This window comes from Lepisma saccharinum, chromosome 10, assembly GCF_977018435.1.
Source record: "Lepisma saccharinum chromosome 10, izLepSacc3.1, whole genome shotgun sequence".
NCBI lineage: Eukaryota > Metazoa > Arthropoda > Insecta > Zygentoma > Lepismatidae > Lepisma > Lepisma saccharinum.
In genome coordinates this window covers 8,673,918-8,697,254 of record NC_139238.1, presented here as the reverse complement: position 1 = coordinate 8,697,254, position 23,337 = coordinate 8,673,918, and the positions used below count along the sequence as shown (strand labels likewise).

Sequence of the window (23,337 nt, the reverse complement as noted above, 5' to 3'; positions counted from 1 at the left end):
ACAAATCATGATGTTGCTCAACTTCAGGCTGATCTCGATAGAATGACATATTGGTGCAAGATTAATTAAATGGAAATTAACTTGAAAAAGTGGAAAGTTTTAAGATGTACTAAGAAAGTTCATTACATAGTCTCCAACTATTTTATTTATCAAAATACGTAAAATCCAAGTGTGCGACAGTCATAAAGACTTAGGAATATTAATAGACCCCTCTCTCATATTTGATGAGCACATTTCAGAAATTTGCAAAAGAGCAAAGAGAATGCTTGGTTATATAATTTTCTCATGGAAAGTTTTTAATAAAGAAAATACCTTAATATTCCTGTATAAAACGATAGTTCGTCCTATTCTTGAATATGCAAATGAATTATGGTTTCTGACTGCAACCAGTCACCTTCGAAAAGTTGAATCAGTTCAAAAACTTTTTATCAGGTTATTACGCACAAAGTTAAAAAAAAAAAATACTATGACCAACATTACTCTGAATGGTTATCACAGTTGAATATGTTTTCCTTAGAAGAAAGAAGAAAAATGAAAAGGATAAATTTTGTAGAGAAGATCTTAACTTTCCAAGTTGACAGTGAATACTTTTTGAATAATATAGCTTATAAAATTTCCAGATATTCCCATAGGTATATCTCAATTCTCACATGCCAAAACAAGGCCAGAGGTTTAGTAGCTGATCTTGTTGAAACCTACAATTTGAATTTATGTTGATGTATAAGATTGTAGGATCCACTGTTTTATTTTATAATTATGTATTCAATTTTTTAATCTTGTATAACCAATTTTGACAGCGATATACCTGGTTGTTTAATCGTTATCATCACTTCAATAAATATGATTATTATTATTATTAGAACAATACACAGTTAATTGCACAATATTATATAACAATAAACAATTATTAGTATCAGAGATATAATAGATCTCGTTGAAAACTGTAACTTGAAGTGTAAATATGCTAACTTGTTATGTTATGTTATTCTACAGCTTATGTATTTTATTCGTGTAACTTTGTACTTTTGTATTTGACTTAGTTCTGCATTAGGTTTCATACTGTGCTCAACACTTAAAATAAACTATTATTATTATTATTATTATTATTGTTGGTACGTTTATCCTGGTACTTGCCCCCCCCCAGACAAAAATTCGTGGTTGCGCCTGTGATCTCTGCTAATGGAAACGGTGGGCTATAGATATCCACTGTTTGTTCTACTGAAGTTGCACAATGGATTAAAACAATTACCTTTCATTAAGTCGTATATTCAAGACTCGACGTTAATTTACGTCATGTGCAATTAGTGCTGGTTTCCTGTTATCTATGCGGATAGAAGTCACGAACGCATGTATCTTACATCTAAGAGCCATCTCTGTTACATAACTGAGTAAGTGACGTCATGTGTGTGAAATTTCGGTTTGAAAGAAGAAAACAATTCTCTCCCCGACTTACTAAATGAACATAAGACACGGCAGTTGCTATCAATTAAATCCTAACTGTGAGACCCTCGCCTTGTGGTCAGACAAAACTTTACAACACTGTTAAGCCTTGTTTCCATGTTAATAAAACATTAAAATGCTGAGCAAGACAAACTTTTATAGTATAAAAAATATACATAAAAACGTTTTTATGTATATTTTTTATACTATAAAAGTTTGCCCCGGTCAGCATTTTAATGTAATTTAAATTATAAAGAGAGGTTTTTATTATTATATAAAATGTATTAAATTGGATTATAATTAGAAACTATCTCACTAAAATTTCCCCCAAATTTTAAATTTAAAAACTTTACACAGAATTCGATGGTTGCTGGCGTGCGGTGGGCTCCATGAGTATTACCGTGCACATTGTCCATGTTTTTAAGCGATGGATTTTTATGTATACTGGTGCAGAAGTTGTCAATGTTTGAGTTTTCTTTTAATTCTTGAATATTTTATTGGGTAGGGTGACCATACGTCCCGCTTTGACCGGGATAGTCCATATTTAAAAAATCCTCAATATGTTCCGTTGTATAAAAGTCTAAAAGTTAGCTTTAAAACCAAATCAAAATTTGAGACATTTCATGCTACACAAAATGACGATTAAATTTTTAAACTAACCCTATTTCAAGTACTTCATCAAAATCAAAATGCTACAAATCGTCAAGAAGATTCGAGAAGGCAGCAGTTTACTGTTTTAAGTTAGCTCGCGTAGCGTCTTTTATTGTTTCATGCAGATTCCTCTATTTCTGGAACATCGAATGAGCACGGCCAAGAAGCGTACTTGTATTTCAATGGAGGTCTGCAACAATCATTTAAATGCCTGCGTCTTGACACAAACTCGAAAGACAAATCCTAATAAATTGGTGAATGCTAATGTATTTTCTACTTCAGAAGACGAAACAAATTTGTTCTATCAGTGGTAATTTGTAAGAGAAATCGTGACACAACTCCAGAAAAAGAAAACTGGAAAGAAAATAAGGTATATTTGTTGGATAAATGGGTACAGATTTTAAGTGAACCACATTATGATATTACTTCCTTCTGAAAGCGGTGAAAATTATGTTACATCCACTAGAGTTCAGCGTAGGCCTAACATCAAATATAAGTCATATATGACAGTATACTGAATTTATATTATGTTTGTGATAACGGAAGATTACATTTTATTTGTTTGTTTTTAATGTTAGTTATGTGATCCATTCTTTAACTAATAATAATAATTTTATGATTACCGATTTTCAGGAGGGGTTAAACTGATTTCCTTGAGACGTCCCGTTTTGGGTCAAAACATTGGTCAAATAAAGTGCACGAACATGGTGATGGACAATTTGCACGGTAATACTCATGGATCCCACTGTACAGTGAGATCCATGAGTATTACCGTGCAAATTGTCCATCACCATGTTCATGCACTCTATTTGACCCCATAAGAGCTTCAAGAAGTAAAAGAAAACTCAAAACAAGCTGTTGACAACTTCTGCACCAGTATATATAACAATCCATTGCTTTAAAACACACAGGATGTAAAAGAAAAAGTAATGATAATAGTCATGGACAATTTTCACGTTAATACTCATGGATCCCACTGTACAATATACCAGCGGTTTGAACGAATGAGGTCCCTCCTCTATACGTTTCCTCTCTCAATCTAATTCTGAAGCAGGGATAGAATTTTCCCGCCTTCTATAATGAAGAATTCTAATAATAATTCCTTTTAATTTCAAATTAATTTTGAACTAATAAATCAGTCTAAAATGTCTGGGTCTTGTTCTAATGTTTATATTAAATCCATGGTTTGCTAAGAAATTTAGCAAATTCTCTCGCTTGCCCTGCTCGCAAAACAAACATTTTTGTAGGAAGTAGACACAAGTTATTTAATTCTTCGAATATTAGTAACAATGTTTTTTTTATTAGCTTTCAATGTTAATTGGCCACAATTAGAACCTACGACAGAACTATTATTTTACTACAAATCCGTTCCTGAAACAATTTCTCCGGATTAATTTAAATGTAGTCAAAGTTAGGTGTTGAAATGAAACAATATGCAACTTGGAACGAATGAAAATTATGCGAGTTACGGAACCCATTAGATATAGAACCCTTTAAAATTTATGGATTCCTGGACCTTGAACAACCGTGGTGGTAAGTCTTTCTTACGTTGGGCCTCTCTATAGAGCTAAGTGACGTAGGTGAGTCAAAATCGCATGGCGAGAAACAGTCTGGTAACTTAAGTGTGTGTTATACACACAACCATCAGGATTCCCGTGGTCTCTTGGTAGTGGCGGCGATTGGGGGGGGGGGCTTGGGGGACAGTTCTTCCCCACTTTTTATCACTTTTTACCACATCGCCGCCACCGTCTCTTGGTGTCGGTTTCGGAAACACATGATTTGCTACATTATCTGAGAGGTTTACAAAACACAGTGTGTCCGAATTGAAACGTCCTAATGGCAAATCTCTGTAACTCCACATGTATCCAAATGAATTATACATCAATTAATGCACATAGTCATAATTGCTGTGAGTAAAGTAGTACTTAGTACAGTATATTAGTATAGTATTGCAGTATATATTCAACTAAATGACAACCAGGGTGCGAAATCATTGAAAACTGGTGGGGGGAGAAAGTTCTTCATCTTCAAACCCCCTCCCCCATAAACATATGAGTATATTGTACGGTATACATATTTGTAATGTTATTAAAAGTAAAAATTAATTACTCATTTAAAATATATTAATAATAATAATACTATTATTATTAATTACATAAAGGAAATTAATTTTTTACTTTTATATCATATTTTGCAAAGAAGCTAATTTCTTTACTAAACTGGTTAAAGGTATTAAATAAATTATGAAATAGTTCAAGTGGTTTTATTATGTGTAAGTTTTTGTTTAGTTTGTGCTTTGGGGCCTAAATCAATTAGATTTCATAGTTATTATTGTTTTACATTCTTGCTTTACTTTAATGTGCGTATTGATTTGTTAACGATCTCTTGAATAATCAAAATAAACTAATTTGTGCGTTTTTCGATATTATTCTTAGTACAGTATATTTGAAATTAAAAGTAATTGCTTATCTTTTGTTAGTTATAAAAGAACTCTCCCCAGGGAATCTTTTGGTGAGGGGGGATTTTTGAGGCGAAGATTGTTGGTGGGGGAAAATTCCCACCGTCTCCCCCAGGATTTCGCACACTGGTGACAACTATGGAACTGCTTCGTGAAAGGATTACAGATGCCAATGGGATAGTCACACCACACATGCTACAGGCAACCTGGCGGGAAATCGACGGCTGGACATCCTCCGTGGGACTCGTGGGGCGCAGGTAGAAGTATACTAAATGTACTAATTATTACCTTGCCCACAGAAACTTTATAATTATGTATATTCATTGATGTATAATTCATTTGGATACATGTGAAGATACACAGTTGCCATTAGGTCGTTTCAATTCAGACACCCTGTATATTTTTCTGTACATCGATGAATAACGTTTGAATAGCACACTGCATAGCGCTCCGGTGTAAAGATTAAACAAATGAGAAACGAAATTCTCTAAGGACACAACGAAGGTGGCGCCGCCACCGGAAAAGTTTGGCAGTGAACAGTGCCATTAAACGACACGTGGAAGCTTAATTTGACCAACATGGACCATTCCGCTTAAATCTCCGCCACTGCAAAGCTATGTCGCTGTTTACAGACTGGCAAACATGGCGGCTCCATCCCATAATATTACGTCATTGACGTCATTGAGGCACACCTATATAACAAGGGTGAGCAGGACTTGTCTCTTCCTTATCTCAACATACTTATACTTCCCACAAAGGTGATAGCATTGAACAAAAGAACCCACGACATTTACTTCTAAGTTTTAATTCTAAACGTCATGAGAAACTGCTTGAATAGGCTGTGTAGGATAACAGATAATTAGCCAAAGGCCCAAGGATGTGACATTAGAGGAAAACGTCCCATAAGTTTCCCACGCAATGTGTACGGATATTAAAAAAATAATTACTCATGGATTACATACGTGAAATTACAACCAACTACGACGCGGAATGTAATTAATATAAAAGCTTATTCTGAGAGAATCGAGTCGTTTGTCTTGGCTCGATAGTGTTGGATATGCCGGTGTCCTCAGGATCTGCCAAGGGTCGGTGGATGTGGACGGGTACTACCATAGCCTATCTTATGGTAGCCGTCGGAACGGTATTAGCAGACTCTTGTACCCATCCTCAGCTTTCAAGCAACTCTGCTGATCTCTACTGTGAAGTCTCTCCTGAACCATCAGACTCCAAGGCAGGGAGACTGGAAGTTCTAGAAGAAGCCATAAACTTCAGTCTATCAGCGTCAGCGTTCGTTCCATCATCGGACGCGGTCAGCAATGGCCTCTGCAGGAACCACAGCCGTATATTCCTGCAGGAGCTGCAGGAATTCACCCTGTGGGCAGTTCAAAGTGAGTCAAGGTTACTGGCACAGTGGGATCCATGAGTATTACCGTGCAAATTGTCCATGACTATTATCAATAATGTTTCTCTTACATCCTGTGTGTTTTTAAGCGATGGATTTTTATGTATGCTGGTGCAGAAGTTGTCAACAGCTTGTTTTAAGTTTTCTTTTAATTCTTCAAGCTCTTTTTTGGGTCAAATAAAGTGCATCAACATGGTGATGGACAATTGATGGACATGGTGAATTTTGTAATACTCATGGATCCCACTGTACTACTTACTTTCGGGCATATTTATTCCTGAAAGGTGTGACCCTTCGTGAACATAGGCGTTCGCGGATCCTCTCATTGGGGATGAAAGTTCAATCCGAGAAAGAAAAATCTCATTTCATCTCACTGGTTAATTGTATTGATAGGATTGATAGGCATGGAACAAGGACATACATAGGATGTGGCAGGACGCGTCGAAAATCACTGTATTAGAAGAATTCAAACTTTCGTGGGACTAACGTTCCTTCCTCCCCTCCTTCTCTGTGGTTCAGAGACTAAAACATGGTTTCATACAGAAGATTCAAAACAACTACAAGTAATTTATTCATTTTCAACAGTGACGGCCGTTAGGAAGGCGGCGGTTAACCCCTTACTTTTTGCCACTTAATGCTAAGCCCTTATCTAGCAAGAAAAGTAAACTGACATTACAGCTTACCCCCCACCCCCCCTCAGTTTTTGGCACCCAATTGCAGACCTGATTCCAAATATAGGTAATTTATTCCGGAAATACATGGAATACAAGTGACATAATTAATAAAGTGTGTAGGAGTGTTAATAACAAGAAATTTGCTAGAGAAGGAATTTGGATAGTTCAATCGCAAAGGATAAAATCTACCCCCTCCGTAGTTGCTTGGAACTTTATGGGCTTGAAAATACTTATTATTATTATTTTAATATTGTTTAATAACGGCGATAAAATTTGTCTACACTTAATTCCTTAGAGTATTGGGGGACAACTACCCCCTTTTGCCCCCTCCCCGTGCGCACGCATATGTTCGTGAAGTATACCTTCTACCAATATAATCTTCCCTGGTGTTTGTGTTCTGTGACATGCGCAAGAATGAGCAAGGGGACAGCTGTCCCCCGATATTTTTTCTTAGATATATAGTGCAGAGGGAACCTATCGCCATTCTCTTAAAAAAAGATGAAGAATTTTCAGGGCGATGGAAATTCTAAGCAACGAGAAGGTGGTATTTATTTCTTATGTAACTGGATGTATCGGTGACATAGTGGAGGTGTTTGCAACGCATGTACAGACTGCACAAACACTACACTCTGTCCCGATAATCTCTGGGGTACGCCAACCAAAACAAGTCCTCTGCGATAGCAGGCCTCGAGAGGCGCCACCAGAGCAACCTCGAAAGAGATTAAGTGCGTAAGTGCAATTTTCGTGGTTAATCCGTTTCGCGTAAATTCCTTTCGCGCTTAATCCATTTCGTCCTAAATCCCTTTCACGCTTAATCCGTAACTCGCTTAATCTGTCTCGCTCTAATTTCTCTCGCGGTTATTGATTGATTGATTGAGTTTGTGCTTTAAGTCCGCTTTATGCACACTAACGCTAATCGCGACTGGACCTACAGTTTAAAGTGGATTCGAAGCACCATGTGCCTCCACCGGGTATCGAACCCGAGACCTATCGCGGTCAATCCTTTCGTGCTTAATCCACTTCGCTCTAATTCCTCTCGCGTTTAAATCGGTTAGCTCTAATTCGTTTCGAGCTTAACCCGTTTCGCGGTTATTCCTTTCGCGCGTAATTCATTTCGCGGTTATTCCATTCGCGCTTAATCCATTTCGCTCTAATTCCTCTCGAGCTTAATCCGTTTGCGGTTATTCCTTTCGCGCTTAATCTGTCACGCTCTAATTCCTCTCGTGGTTATTCCTTTCGCGCAATCTGTCTCGCTGTAATTCCTCTCGTGGTTATTCCTTTCGCGCTTAATACACTTTGCTCTAATTCCACTCGCGGTTAATCCATTTCGCGGTTATTCCTTTCGCGCTTTATCTCTTTCGCGGTTATTCCACAACCGCCTCGAGGGGGTTCGACGAGTCAACGCGCAAGAGGGAGAGAGATGGCTTTGAGAGGAAACCGCGACTGCAGCTACCAGCAGCGCGCACTGCTTCGCTCCACCTACTACGTTTCTCCCCTTCTCTGCCGTTACGCGCTGTGTTGCTCCAAAGATTCCCGGAACAGAATATATAAACACGAAAATGCTCTTTTGTAAATACAATTTTATGAATCTTTTGCGATTGAAACAATTCAAATGGAATAAACAACGTTCGGTCTGTTGCAGTGTACGATTCGTGGGCCAAGGCCCCCCAGGGGGTCCTCAACGGCCACGTCTACCAGCTGGGCCACTTCGACGAGTGCCTGCAGGTGGCCGTCGACATGGACGGCGACGACAGAATCCGAGGCCAGTACTGCTTGGCCCAGATCAGATACAAGCCCACGAGGGACGCCTACCCGAGGTACTACAGGAAGGAGGCGCAGATTCTACAGCTGGACTACGACCCCAAAGGATCAGCGTGGGATAAAATAAAGGTAAGGTTTGTTTGGCTAAGGATAAGGCAGTGGTTCTCAACCTTCGTGAAACTGCGGCCTGGTAAATATTATTCTTCTAAAAGTCGTTGGCCAAAACTGAACAATTCTACTCGTAAATACCGTTCTACAGTAAACCCTCGTTAACACAAACTCGCTTAAGACGAACACTCGGTTAACATGAACAAAATGTTGGTCCCGGCAGGGATTGTATTATATTTTATAGAAAGTTTTATCGGTTACCAGGAATTACGAACTGTTTTTTAGTCCGTTGCGTCATTATATCTCATTCAACACGAACTTTCAAAGTCTTTCATTTTTTTTCCTGTTGTTCCTTTGCTAGGTATGTAAGAAATCGCTCAACAATCTCTATCATCTTGTCAACAATCAACTTATACAGTATTGTAACCAACAGTTTCAGATCAACAATGTGTTCAAATGTGTTTTTCTAATCTTTAAAACATGGCCAGTACGAGTAACATCAAGATTAAAACTTGGGTGCAATTGCTCGACAATCGCGATCATCTCGTCAACAATGAGCTTATTCGTATTTAACCAATAAATTCATTTGTGTGTTCAGATGTGTTTTTCTATTGTATTGGACACTTTAGAACGTCTTGCTGAAACATCCGAATTGACGGCTAGTTTTACGGAAGCTATGAGTACAGTTGGCCGTGAAGTTAGCATGCATTTGCGTTCCCGTCTGCAAGCGCAATATACAGGAATTTTTTACAGAAAATGATATGTGAGTGTTGTAGTACTGTAGTAGTGTTTTCTATGATGACATACATAATACGTATTGTAAATGGTTAATGTGTAGAAAGAACTGTATTGCAACAATAAAATTGAGTCCCCTCCCCGGCTAGCACGAATTTTTTTAACACGAACTCTTGATTTTTCGGTCCCGTGCTATTCGTGTTAACGAGGGTTTACTGTATTTTTTAAAAAAAAAATGGGAGCGAGAGAGATTGAAATGCATACATAACAAAGAGAGGGAAGAATTAGCAAAGAAAAACGGGTAGAAGAAGAGCAAGAAAGGTGGAGAAGATAGAGAGGAAGAGAGACAAGGATAGGTAGTAAAAGAGAAAGAAGTAACAAAAGAAAGAAAGAGAGAGAGAGAGAGAGAGAGAGAGAGAGAGAGAGAGAGGCGCGTGTAACAACTCCCTAATCCAACCTTACTTAAACTAACTGTTCGGCAATTTGAAACTTCTCTGATATCCCGTCGTTGCGGTCAAAGAAACTGAACAGACGCGATTAAGTATTTTTCATAATATAATAATAATAACAACCCGTGGCGCAATTGTGGTCATGTTCTTTAGTAACCACAACACGAATTTCTGATAATAACAATTGTCAATAAGATCAAGAGCGTTATAATTGTTCTCGCGTGTGCGTGCGTGTGTATTCACAGTACAAAGAAGAGAAGTCCAGATGCTTTGATGTGCATATATTAAGACATCCAAATCATACACATATGTTCATGTATTCGCAGTACAGGGGAGAGAAGTCCAGGGAAAGAAGAGACACCCTGTTCTGGGCGTTCTGCATCCCGTCTTCATGCACACATGAGGACTTCCAGACGTCTCTACAGGAAGGTCTGGACTCTTTGGGGACGAAGTATGGAGTCAATATCGAAGTAGAGGTGGGGGAGGAAATGTGTACCACCAACTCTGTAGCCCCTTGGACCAAGGGTGAAATTGCTTTCATGTAAGTACTGTCATACTGGTGTCGGAAGCTTTGAATTATTTTTATCGGTTAAGGGACGAGATAGTTTGTGTAAAGAAATTTGCCCTCTTTCAGATACCACTGAGTGAGCATCGCCCCAAAAGCAAAACGCTATATTCGCATAGTGCTAAAGGGGTTTCCAAATGTTGAGCATACGCCATATTACCATCTCCAAATATAAAATATGAAGTTCCCATAGAGTTGTCAGTTTACAGCTCCCCATCTCTTAGACTACAGATAAGAAGAAATAAAAATAATAGGTGCAACTTAACATCATACGAATTGGCTAGGATTTCAAAATTATACGCGCATCTTTTAGAAAAATGTCGTTTTTTTAACGGAAGAGGTCAGAAGTAGAGAAGTCAGAAAAATTTTACGTGAGTAACAAGGAAGACCAGAGAGACAAATGGAGAATAATCATCATCACCTATGTGTCCTGAAGATTGACTGCAGATTGCTTTTTATAAGAAATATCAGGACAGGACTTAGCAAAGTAACATCCTGTAAAAAAATCACCAGAAACCCTAAAGTTACATATGGTAATAATTAGATTTATAAGCGAAATGCATATTCTTTTCCAGACTTCTAATGGTAAGAAGAAAGGTTATACTTCATATTACATACCTTGATGAGCTATTTAACTAAAGTTGAAAGTGCCTATAAATGCTTATTTCTGCAGGAAACTGTTATGTTTGCTTATTTTATGATTTTGGTTTAAAATAGCATATTTTACCCAAACTGTCATATTTCAATCCTATTTCAATCACACGATGGCATCGGGACGACGAGATCAATGCTTCTAAATAGCCGCACGGGAGAAACCGCATCCAATAAAAGATACAGTACATCCATAATCATTTTTTCCAAATTACCTGATATTATAACACAGTTGAAATCCAAATAATGCATTGCAACATACACTTTCTCTGATTGATGAAATTTCAATAACATTGTCTTCAGAAACTCAGTATTGCTAAAATTGTGTCCGACAAGATCAGTCAGGTATTACTGAAAAATCCCGGTCACAAAACACTGTGTCAAATTTATAAGAAGATTTCTGGTGAAGATCAGTCATTGAAGAGGAATTCACCGAAGAACTGTGGTGTTTTTCACATGCGCCTGTGATGTCATGCTACGTGGAAAGAACATTTTCACTGTACAAATCATTCTTTACTGACAGACGCAGGAGCTTCACACAATAAAATCTCAGGATGACCTTCTTTACATACTGTAACAGCTTTGAATAAGGTAAGAGTTCTAATAAACAAATATTTTTTCAGATTTTCCTGTATTTGTTTATGCTTATTTTGGTGCTTATTTTACTGTTAGATTGTGCTTATAAATCCGGACTCTAGTAATAATGATATAATTATACAGGGTGAGGCAAAAAGATGTTAACACTGTATGAGAGACTAAATATTTTTTTTGTTTTTTGCAGATTAAACCATGGCGGCCCGATATTCCATTGAGGAACGAAGAAAGATAGCTGCCTGGATGGAGGTCTTCCAGTCCCCACGCATCGTACAAGAAAAATTCAAGGCCTGGACCGGACAGGATGCATCATCGCGCCTGACAATTGGTAGGATCTACGAGAAGTTTGTCCGGAAGGGGTCCGTTCAAGACGATTGCAAGGGAAACAGCGGTAGAGAGAGATCTGTCCGAACGGAAGAGAATATCATCTGCGTCCAGGAAGCAATGTTAGCCAGTCCAACCAAGTCCACGCGCAGACTCTCTCTAGAAACTAACATTTCGCAAAGGTCACTGATTAGAATTTTGCATCGTGACTTAGGAATGAAGCCATACCACTTGCAGATTGTGCAGCAGCTCACAAACGCGGACAAGCAAGCACGTGTGAAGGCTGCAGAAATTCTCTTGGAAATGATGAACATTGAGCCTGACATTCTGTTCATGTTTTCTAACGAAGCAACATTCCACATCATCGGTCGTGTGACCAAGCACAACTGTATCATATGGGCAACTGAGCACCCGAAGGAAGTTCGAGAGCACGTGCGGGATTCCCCTAAGGTGAACGTTTGGTGTGTCCTGAGCAAATTTGGAGTGATTGGACCGTTCTTTTTTGAAGAACAGACCGTCAGGGGAGAGAATTACCTTGCCATGCTCAGCACGTTCATGGAGGAGGACGTACGACTTGCCATTCTCCAGCGAGGGTACTTTCAGCAAGACGGCGCCCCTGCCCATTACAGTCTGCTGGTTCGGGATTACCTGAACGGCACGTTCGGTAAACGCTGGATTGGTAGAGGTGGTCCTCTCCCATGGCCAGCACGTTCACCCGACCTGACGCCATGCGAATTTTGGCTGTGGAGCATGGTCAAGGATCGGGTCTACGCCAGCAAACCTCGCAACCTAGACGACCTGAAACACCGCATCACTCACGTCATCGCTGGAATTCCTGCCCAAATGGCCCAGAGGACCTTACAAACAACAATGAACAGACTCAATGAGTGCATTGATAGGGATGGGTGCCAAATTGAAACCCTGTAACCAAATCCCTGCTTGTAATTGAAAGTGATTAAAGACCCATTTATTGTTAACATCTTTTTGCCTCACCCTGTATATATTGTAACGGTCCCTTGGGGCGTGAGGGTCGTTACATGGGGTATGTAGCTACAACACTTAAGGACTTTAAAATATAAAACACTATCATGTATCCTATGGTTTATTAGACAGAGTTCTTACATTTGTTAGAGTATTACTATGTTTCTATCCTAAACTAGCTAAGTCCCTAATATCTCTGCTGGAGACTATCCAAGATTTAGGCTAACTCAAAATAAAGTGAAGTCCATTTACCTTACTCAGACGTAATTTCTGGTGCAGTCTGTCGTCGAGCAGCAACTTCTCTGGACTGGCCTCCTGTTCCTTATTTGGGGGGGGGGGGGTTATAGCAAAGTGTCTTCCTGTCCGTTGGCTTACCAATGACCCTTTCAAAGTCATTTCGATCTCAGTGGCTCTTTGTACATAAGTCCATTTCCTCAATAGCTCATGATGGGTAATCACCAGATTCCCATATTTAGTCCTAGAGCAATTATCCATATTTGGAAATCATGAGATCACGGTTTTCCTTGTTTCAGAGAACTTTGAAGTTGTTTACTAATAGTTCACCCTTTTATGGGTTAGCCACTCCCCCTTATTCCAACCATGGCCTTTGGCCAATGAATTGGACTTATCCTCTTCCCATGCCGTTGATTTGCCAAGAGACAGAGACTGTATGCTTTCGTGGTGGCATTCTGATTTGAGCATAATAAGCTAGACTTCCAGTATTGTTAAGACTAGCACCAAGTAAATACCATGAGTTCAGATATTTTATGATATATATAAACTGTATTTTATATCAATCTGGTTTGTTGTAAGGAATGGTTGAAAATCCATCCGTTACAACTCGCCTCACCTGATCTTAGATGGTCTCCATCTATATAAGCTAATGTTTAAATGAGGTACCCTCGTATATATGAAAGTAGATTAAAATATGAAAATAATAAAATGGGAACAAGCACATGGTACACCATAATATGCGTATGTGACTGTTATACATAGACATGGGTGTTCCCTGTACAAAGGTTGAGGGTAAATTAAAATTACAAAAGTAAAACATTTAGAAAAATTCAAAGCAAAAAATTTGAAATAAAAAAAAATAAAAATAAATTCCTACTCCTAACTAAATGTTGTATATAATATTTGTTTCAAAGGTGTAAATTACAATTCATTGGTTAAACATGATTCAACCTAAACATAGGTGTTAGTTCTGTTGTCACAAGACAAATCGTTATTTCTATACAGCAATTGAGGAGGTTCTTGCTTTACAATTTTAACGTCGCACATCTATGGTGTTTCGCTTGGGGAAGTTCCAAGCACTTGTTGAGAGGTTCCAAAAGTTGAGGTGATTTATCCGGACGTTATCAAACAGGTGTGTTGAAGTTCAAATTAGAGATAGATTGGGATCTGGTCCCGATTGACTTGGACCAGAGGATTGGTGAGTGAACAATCTTAGGTTATCATCTTCTTCATCCCTTGAACTGGATTTCTGAAGGAATGAGTGATTCCCTGTAGAGAAATATTTGGGATCTGGAACAAAAAAAATCTATTAGAGTTCATCGATATGTCAATCCTAGCCTAGGATACATTCATATATGTGCGGTGCCTTCGGGGCTTCATATGTAGGGGGTTCTAGTTGAGTTTGCCTCATGGCAACCGGTTTATTTACTGAGCGTCGAGAAGGTTGTTTTCTGAAATAGATGCGGTATAGGATCCATGATATAAAGGTAGTTGTGATTCCCGAGAGGAATAAAAGCCAGATGATGAGATAAATGTTGGAAGTGCTATCCTTTATTTCTGTATCAACTGAGTGAAGGTTAATTTTGCATGTGGAATCTTCATGAAGTTCAGAGTTGCATAGAAAGTTTGAGCGATTCGCCCGTGTATAATCTATCCAATGTATGGGCAGAATTAAAGATATTTGTGCTTTCGTTGGATTGGGTAGGATACAAGGAAATTGGGCTTGAAAACAGGATTTTCGTACACATAAATTACATTGACAACCCAGTTGAATTATGAGGGTGCCAAAAGATGATTGGCGTTGGAAACTAAATAAGATGATTTCGCATTTTACTTTCATTTCTTCGTAAAGAGGGGTTATCAAGAGGTGTGTGGAGACGTTTAAAAGAATAGGATAAACCGTCTTTGGGGTTTCCTTACATTGTAGAGGGCAATGTTTCACCAGTCTCATGACGTTATTTTCGAATATGGCCAGTAGGCATATATTTTCAGGGGAATACATATTACGTTGAGGGGTTATAAAACAGAGAGTATCCTGAGAAAGGGAGCAGGAAGTTTTATAGAACATGTTTTCATTGGCATTAAATATGACGTTAGAAGAGGTTACGAGTAGGTTACAAGTTTGGTCATAATTTTGAAATGGCAGGGTTTTAACTTGGTAAGTTGTGAAGTGTGCAGATTTTCGTACTAGGGGAATCTTAAGAGCCATTAGGGTAGTAGTAGAACTAATGGTGCATTCCATTATTGCCAAGTTATAGTACTGACCAAGGTTATTTAAGGGAACAGATAAGGTATAATTGTAAACATTAATCTTACGTTTTAGTTCCATTAGTTGTTGATGTAATAACGGGAAGGGAAGTTGAGCAGGATGGGGAATTTTTGTTTGGCAGGAAGATACGATAAGTGGGAATAAGTGCAGTGAATCTCTTATTGGTAAGGTATTGATATTTATCCAATTTTTTGCTGGGAATTCTTGAATTCTGTGATCAATCTCATCTATGTCACTATCCTGTAACAACAATGTTCTGATGTGTGTTTTCGTAGCTCTATAATAACTCCACCCTTGAAGAGCTGATTTGTAGATATGGAAGTGTTTCCAAGAGACGTGGGTAATTTTTCCCAATCTAAGTGAATTGAAGTTAGGGGTGTATATAGTTTATATATTAAGGGAATCGAAGTTTCGTATAAGATAGGAGGATCTATTTGGTTTATATATAGACCAGAGGAGATAAATGTTTGCATGGATAATCCGTTGGAATTGATAATGTTAGTCATGGAGAGTATCAGTATGACGGCTAGTCATGCGGTCATATTAAGTCGGACAGGATTTCGTCCTAAAGTATGTCTTCGGGGTAAGGGTCTAGGTGGTTTAATAGGAGGTTGAGATAGTCTTGGAACTTCGTCGTTTATAAAGAACACTGGATTATTTCTGACATGACATGTTTGTTCATTAGGGGTGGTCGTATTGCAACAACGCAATTTGAAGTGCTTGGTTATCCAGTAAAGTATTAATAAAGTTAACAACATTACTAGGACAATGATTATATAAATAAGTACGTCGTCAAGAGTACTAGAATTTGAGTTGAGAGCTTCTACATTCTTAATTTGAGTTAGTGCTATGACTTGAGTGGTTAACAACCGGTATTTATATATGATCATCCAAGTAATAAGCGAGGTGAGACCTATATTCCAGAAGAATATAATAGTTGTTAGTAATCGATTATTCTCGGGGTATGAAGGAAAAGGTAAATCATTGAGATTAATTAATTTGTCATCTTCGTCGGGGAAGTCTTCTGTTTGTGTAGATATCTTTAAAAATGGGATCTTTTTAGGCCAAGATGTATCTAAACAGTCGTTGAAATGTTTGAATTCTGCTGATTTGGCTCCTTTGAATAACACGTCAATTTTCATAGTGGGTATTTTCCCCCAAGATGCTGGCAAAATGTGATAAAACTTTAGTTGGTCACTGGTCTTACTTGAACATGGGAAAGTTCTGGGTATGAAGGTATCTTTAGTGATAGATAAAGAACAGTGGCAAGGTAATATTATTTCGAAAGCACCAGGTCCGTTTTCTAGAGTTTCAAGTTGGAAAGGTTCCTTAGAACATTCGCCTGTTATCTGGGACGGTAGGTTTGTGATGACGTAATGATCCGGAGCTACTTCCGTGATAATTACATTGTTTCCTGCATAGCACTGAAACATGCAGTGTCCCGCCAGTTCTTGTATTGTGGCTCCCTGTCGTATCTTCTGGGCACACGAGCTTCCCAGGGTGGCGTCATGTCCATATCTCGGAATATAACACATAGGTGAGTTGTGAGGATCGCATGTAGATAAAAATGTACCAGATAGTAATCTGATAGACTTTTGATTTGTAGCTGAGAATAAGGGGGGATGGATAATATTGCAAGTACTGTTTCCCCATTTGAATGGTACCGTTAGAAATTCTTCTAAAATAGGCATATCGCCTGATCTAATTATTGGAATTTTGAGTGTTACTGAAATTTGATTTGAAGTGAATAAACAATGAGCTAAAGGCATTGTGTAGTATCGCATGAGATGAGAAATAGGAATCGCAAGTTGATAACCATTTTTGTTCAGTGTGAATTGCATTTGTTTTAAGTCTCGTTTCAAAATCTAAGGCCCAATTAAGCTTATAGGAATTTTAAGTGAAAAACAGTTCGTTCTTAATTCCCTCAGTTCCATATCTCTGTTGTTTCTTAATATTAATTGATGTAGAATCAATGTTTTTAACGCCAGCAAGTATTGATTATATATTGTGGCATTCTCAGTTTGTATCAGTTCGTGAGATATGTCTTTAATTTTGCTCTTTAAAGAAATTAATTGAGTCTGGGTTGCGATTAAGGATTCATTTGTTTGAGAAATTGTTTCTTGAACCTGAGACCTTAGTAGATGAACTTGTTGGTGCTCATTTTTCAGACTCGTGGTGATTTTATATATTTCTCCATTTAGAGTCTGTTCATTTACGAGTAACTTCTGAAATTGTTGTTCGCAACACCAATTCGCGAAATCTCCGATGAAATGTAATCCTAAACTTCTTTTTCCCTTGTTAAGATGTTCTGCAGGAAGGGGAAAATCAAGTTGACTATTATTTAAATGTTTCATAAATGTAAGTTGATAGTTACTTACCAGATTCATCAGTTTGTTAAATACCTGGTGTACATGATATCCATCCACTTTGTTTGTAAGATCATCTCGTACTGGTTTTAGAAAAGCCTGATCCACTGCCACAGGGGGTGGTAATGCCTCTGTATAGGTAAGTGGAACGCTTCCTTCGTAGAGTGTTACTTTGGGGAGTTGTTTCCAATATGCCCCTGGCATAAGCTTGATTGTAGGAGTGGATGAAATCAATCCAAACAGTAGTAGGATGAGGAACATTTTCATTTTACCTCTGTAACTGAAAAATGTCTGAGTGAAAGAGTTCAGATACATTCGCCTCACCTGATGTTGCTTCGTCCCGAAGCAAAGTTGCAACGTTGCTGAATCGTAAGAACACATGTGTAAATAACCATAAAATATTAAAATAATAATAATAATGAAAATAGGAATAAAACAAATAATAAAACTAAACGTAGGAGGCTCTACAATAGGAAGCACTGTTTCATACGTATGCAGGATATCTACAAACAGATAGCAATAAATTGCAAGAAAAGTGAATCGACATTACATCACAAATGGAATATAAACCTGTAATCCATCCATGTTTTTAAATAGTAGATGATAAGAACTAATGTCTCTCAACTTGAGATAAAAATAATTAAGGTATAAACTAAGTTTAAAAAAATATAATATTAAAGTAATATGTACACTGTAAGGCTTACTATCATGAGAGTTCCCTTGGGGTAGTCATTTCAAGGTTCGAAAAGTCCATGGAATGAAGCCATGCCTCTCTGGTTTGGAGCGTACGAAGACGTCCAAAACTAATTCGTAGGAAATGAATAAGATCTAGGAGTACAAAAAAATAAAGGGGTTGACCTTTAGGTAATACTAGTTCCATAACATTGAGGCCTTCATTTATATAGAAATTATCGGGTGCTATAAAAGCTGACGATAGGTCAAACACAAGAAAATTGTAAATAAGTGCTTCAATTTCACCGTCATAATCAGCTGGTAGAGTAGCAAGTTGAATATCGACCGCATCGGTCATTTGAACGGCTAGGGAGGTAGGGAAGACCTCAGGGAGCTGGTCAGATTCAAATTCCCAAGTGGACGCAATGTGCAATATTTCGTCATCCCAAAAAGTAGATATATCCGAAGTAGGACTAAGACTTGGTGAACGAAGAAATAGGATTGTAGAAAAACTAGAGATACTGATATCATCAAAAACGCCATCCATAGGTTCCATGTTGACATCCATATTAGTAGGCGTAGAATTTCAATTTCTGGTTGGTCACCTGAAATTCACAGTCGAACTTCCAATTGAGTAGATACTTGTTGTAGCACTTTAGGATAAAGTCATGTAATTGGACGAATGACGCAAACAAAAAATCCTCTTTTGTTTGTAGGGGTGCGTCACAAGCGTTCACAAATTTTATGAAATTTCCAATACTTTATCTTGGGGAACGTTCAAATAGGACGCTATTTCGTCTACCACTGACTGAAATTGCGGACCGTCCTTTGTAATCACAAGTGAAATTGCGTCTACAACTACTGTACCCTTGGACATTTAGGACAAGTAATTGGAATTAAAATACACATGTAGAAGGAACAAAATGTTAGTAACAACTCTGGATTATGCTCTTCTATATATATATTAACGTCACTGGTAGTGAGGAATAACCAAAATGATGTATAACTAGGAAAAAATATATAAAATGCAAAGGCTGATCCAGTTATCTACAGCGCTGCGATTTGGAGTGACTGAGTCAGTATATCCATTATCAAAAGCTGTGTAAAGCTGAGGCAAAATTTAAATCATGAGACAACTTGCCGTGTTATGTTACACGCATGTCCTGTTCCAAGTATGCAAGGGTGGTAATAGGGATATGACTTGTAAGGAGAGACATAATTCCATTATACATTACGAAGTTAAAAGATTTTTTCCCATAGTAATTATTTTGTGGAGATAGAAGCGTGTATTAGGCTGAAAACTGGAGTTGATAAACAGGAAGTTAGATAAGATAAACTCGTCGGCGGCCGCTCTACGAGCATATCCGTATTTGGAAATCATGAGATCACGGTTTTCCTTGTTTCAGAGAACCTTGAAGTTGTTTACTAATAGTTCACCCTTTTATGGGTTAGCCACTCCCCCTTATTCCAACCATGGCCTTTGGCCAATGGATTGGACTTATCCTCTTCCCATGCCGTTGATTTGCCAAGAGACAGAGACTGTATGCTTTCGTGGTGGCATTCTGATTTGCGCATAATAAGCTAGACTTCCAGTATTGTTAAGACTAGCACCAAGTCAAATACCATGAGTTCAGATATTTTATGATATATATAAACTGTATTTTATATCAATCTGGTTTGTTGTAAGGAATGGTTGAAAATCCATCCGTTACAATATTGATATTCAAATATTGTTTGGGGTGTCAGGGGTCACTATCTGAAGACAACCAAATGACAAACCTCCCTTCCAGGTAGTACATCCTGGACGGCATTTTAGTAGGCTAGCGAGGCTCTGGCGTCTGGACTCACAGCCAGTATAATTCTCTGTGGGGCTCGTGTTGTTTCGTCAATATATGTTTGTGAGTGTCCGTTCATCCATCTCATCTTATTACCATTCATCCTCATATTCGCAACGCAATTAACCAAAAGTGGCAGAAAAGTGGTCAAATAAAACAAATAATGTAAAAGTCATAGTATTAATATAACACTAAAGGATATCCACAACGAAGAAAATATATACCTGAGATGCATTAAAATATAATTCCCTCCAGCATGTATATTAAAAAAAAAATAACATTCCATAACATAGCACGTACCATACCTACTCCAGTATCTCGTGTAAGCCCTCTCTGTATCATAAGATTTTTTTCTGAATTACTAGGAAACCAATTTCCCAAATTCTCTAGCTTATAACGCTATAAGTGTTGTTCGCTGTGCAAAATACGATAATGAATAAATACAAGCATACAATACAATACTTATGTACATATAGGGTGTTTCACTCCCTCTCAGTCCCTGATTTTCGCTTATAAAAATCAAATTATTGGTCATAATGTAATTAAATTTGCTACGGACATACCTCGGTGTGTGAGAAACATGGTGACATCATTGGAGATGGCGCCATAGTCTCTCTATTTCTTGCGTGGGCATGCGCTTGTGTCTGGGCGATTCTGCCGTTAAATGTCAATCGTACGGACGTGTGCGCTCAGTCTGAGCCCTGCTGTTATGGCGCACCTGGTAACAGCTTTCAACACTCGCTGTGACGTCACCATGCTTCTCATACACCAAGGTATGTCGTTAGAAAATTTCATTACTTTATGACCAATAGTTTCATTTTTATAAGAGAAAAACAGGGGCCGAGAGTCGAGTGAAACACTGTGTATAATGGAATATATGAACCTTGTATTTATTAATATTTCAGGTACCTTCTAGGCGCGCTCATTGCCATAGTGTTGGCAGGGACTATTTATGACGTGACCGCAAAGGAGAACACTGCAGAGGAAAATAGTAAAGGTAAGCAAATTTATTTCCCAATATTGTACATCTTTGTTATTTTCACTCCTTTGCACATGTACTTGTAGGTATTGATATATGTATTCTTCTCACAGAAATATTGTGAATTCGTGTGAAAAAGGTATGTATCTTCTAGAGTTTTCCATCTGAAGGGAGTGCAAACTCGTATTTAGGGGGTGCATGTTTAAATTTAGAGTCAAAATGACATATATTTGACCTTTGCAAAGAATTTTTAGGCTTTGTCTAGGAAAGTTTGTCGGTGGTTGTTAGAGGGGGTGGTGGGGGTTGGGTGTGGATATATCACTGGTGTGAAGCATGTAGAGTGTGCATGGGCGTATTTAAGGGGAGGATGAACGGGTCCAACCCCCCCCCCCCCCTTTGGCTCAGTAAAGTTACCAGATTACCTGTTCTATCCACTATGAGCAGTGACTTGTTCGTAAAAATTTCTTCGGATTTATTTTGTTCTCCTAAATTAGAAACGTATAGGACGGGATACTAATGGGGAAAAAATTAATTTCACTCAGATGGGATTGCAGACCATATGTCACAAATTTCCTTATTTCTCTGGAAAATGCTCAGAAAGTTCCTAACATTTCGCAAATCCTAGAATGTTACTGTAATTTCTGCCCGAAGCAGCTGCTTATGAACTAATAGCGCGAAAATTACCATTTCATTATAAGTTCCTGATATGGTGTGCTACCATTCAAGAACTAAACATTCCTCAGGTTCCATTTTTTTGACAATTTGAAATGTCCCAAATGTTTGATAATCCCGAAAGTCGATAAATCATTTCCCAAAGTCTAGATCGGAATGGGAAATTTTCTTTCCAATTTGTCCCTATGAGTTAGCTACAGCCAATACATCTACTCTCTCCGGGGTGGGTGTGGATTTAGACAGAAAATGGTTGGTGAAGGATATGATGGTGCTGATGTTATTGGTGGGAGAATTAAGGGGTGAGATCGATAATTTCAGAGAAGTGTCCAAAAGCAATTTTTGTACATTGTTCAGCACATATTTGAACTCCAGCTGTTGCCCATTCATGTGAAATTCCTGCGATAAGAAACTGTATTTAGACTGTCAAATCAGTTAGAAGTTGTTTTTTCCCCCTCGAGTCTTCTCAAAGGAATTTGGTTTTAAAAACACAGTGCAAGAAAACCAGGGAAACACGGTAACATTCTCAAGTTGTTTTGACACAACATGGACAGAAAAGTATCAATACTAAGTAGCGTGACTTGTGGAATTGTATTCACTAATTGTAGAAACTTTACAGATTTTACAGGTTACCAGTTCTAAGAGAAACATTTCAGCAAGCTCTTCAGTTTCTTCACTGTGTAACCTGTGTGGAGTTTGAAATATCTCCACTTGTTCTAACCAAATTGTTTACGTGCAGTACAACATTATTTTGGGCACCTCAAAAGATGGACTGTTCAGTATTGTGAACATGTCAGTATTCTAGATATATTATGTAACGAACCTGAGAGTTTAATGTTTTATATTTGTAAGAAGTTAAGATTTTTAAAATGTTTGTTGCTTCAAATAATGTGCAAGTGTCACAGACAATTATAGTTAGATTGATACAGTTGTGGTTGGAACTTGTATAGCTATATGTTTATAAATACGTCAAAATCTGTTCGTGTTGACGTCACTTTCTCATCTCAGCAGAGGAAGTGAACCCACCTGAATGTTTCTCACCCGACGACAGACTGAGTTGGAAAACAGGTGAAGGTGAAGAATAATAAGAACTTGGAAACTGAGAGAATTGAAGTACAGATTTTGGGTTTTCGAGTTTTCTTCTTGCCGATAAGTTGAAAGTAAGCAATTAATTATGTACTTTGACTTTCGCTATATGTGAGGGAATTGCCCAACGTTAGTACTGAATGTTCTAGTGTTTTATTGGTAAGTGATTATGAAATATACGCGATTATAAAACTGCGTTTTAACTTTGAAAACAGTGTTGTGTTTCTTTTCTACCCAGCAAGCCCTGATGATTTGCAAAGATTCTCATGTTCCCGACTAAAGGAGTAGCGGAATAACTTTGTGACGACTTCTGCACAACCGGGGTGGACGTTGCAATTAAAAAAAACTATGATAAAGTTCTGAGAACCTTAGTGAAATTTTTAACCAAATGCATGATGAAGAAATTAAGAGACCTAGAACACCCAGCCGTCAAA

At 38.1% G+C, this 23,337-nt stretch overlaps 1 protein-coding gene across 1 annotated transcript in view; it reads left to right on the top strand.

Moving 5' to 3' along the window:
* Nucleotides 1–5,590: 5,590 nt before the first annotated feature.
* The window catches only part of LOC145993745 (nose resistant to fluoxetine protein 6-like), a 68,690-nt gene continuing 50,943 nt past the window's right edge, over nt 5,591–23,337 (top strand). The window contains exons 1-4 of the mRNA XM_083129497.1: nt 5,591–5,937; nt 8,268–8,515; nt 10,005–10,219; nt 21,075–21,166. Coding sequence (XP_082985623.1) covers nt 5,607–5,937; nt 8,268–8,515; nt 10,005–10,219; nt 21,075–21,166 — 886 coding nt within the window. The 5' untranslated portion in view covers nt 5,591–5,606. The remainder of the gene's footprint in view (nt 5,938–8,267; nt 8,516–10,004; nt 10,220–21,074; nt 21,167–23,337) is intronic.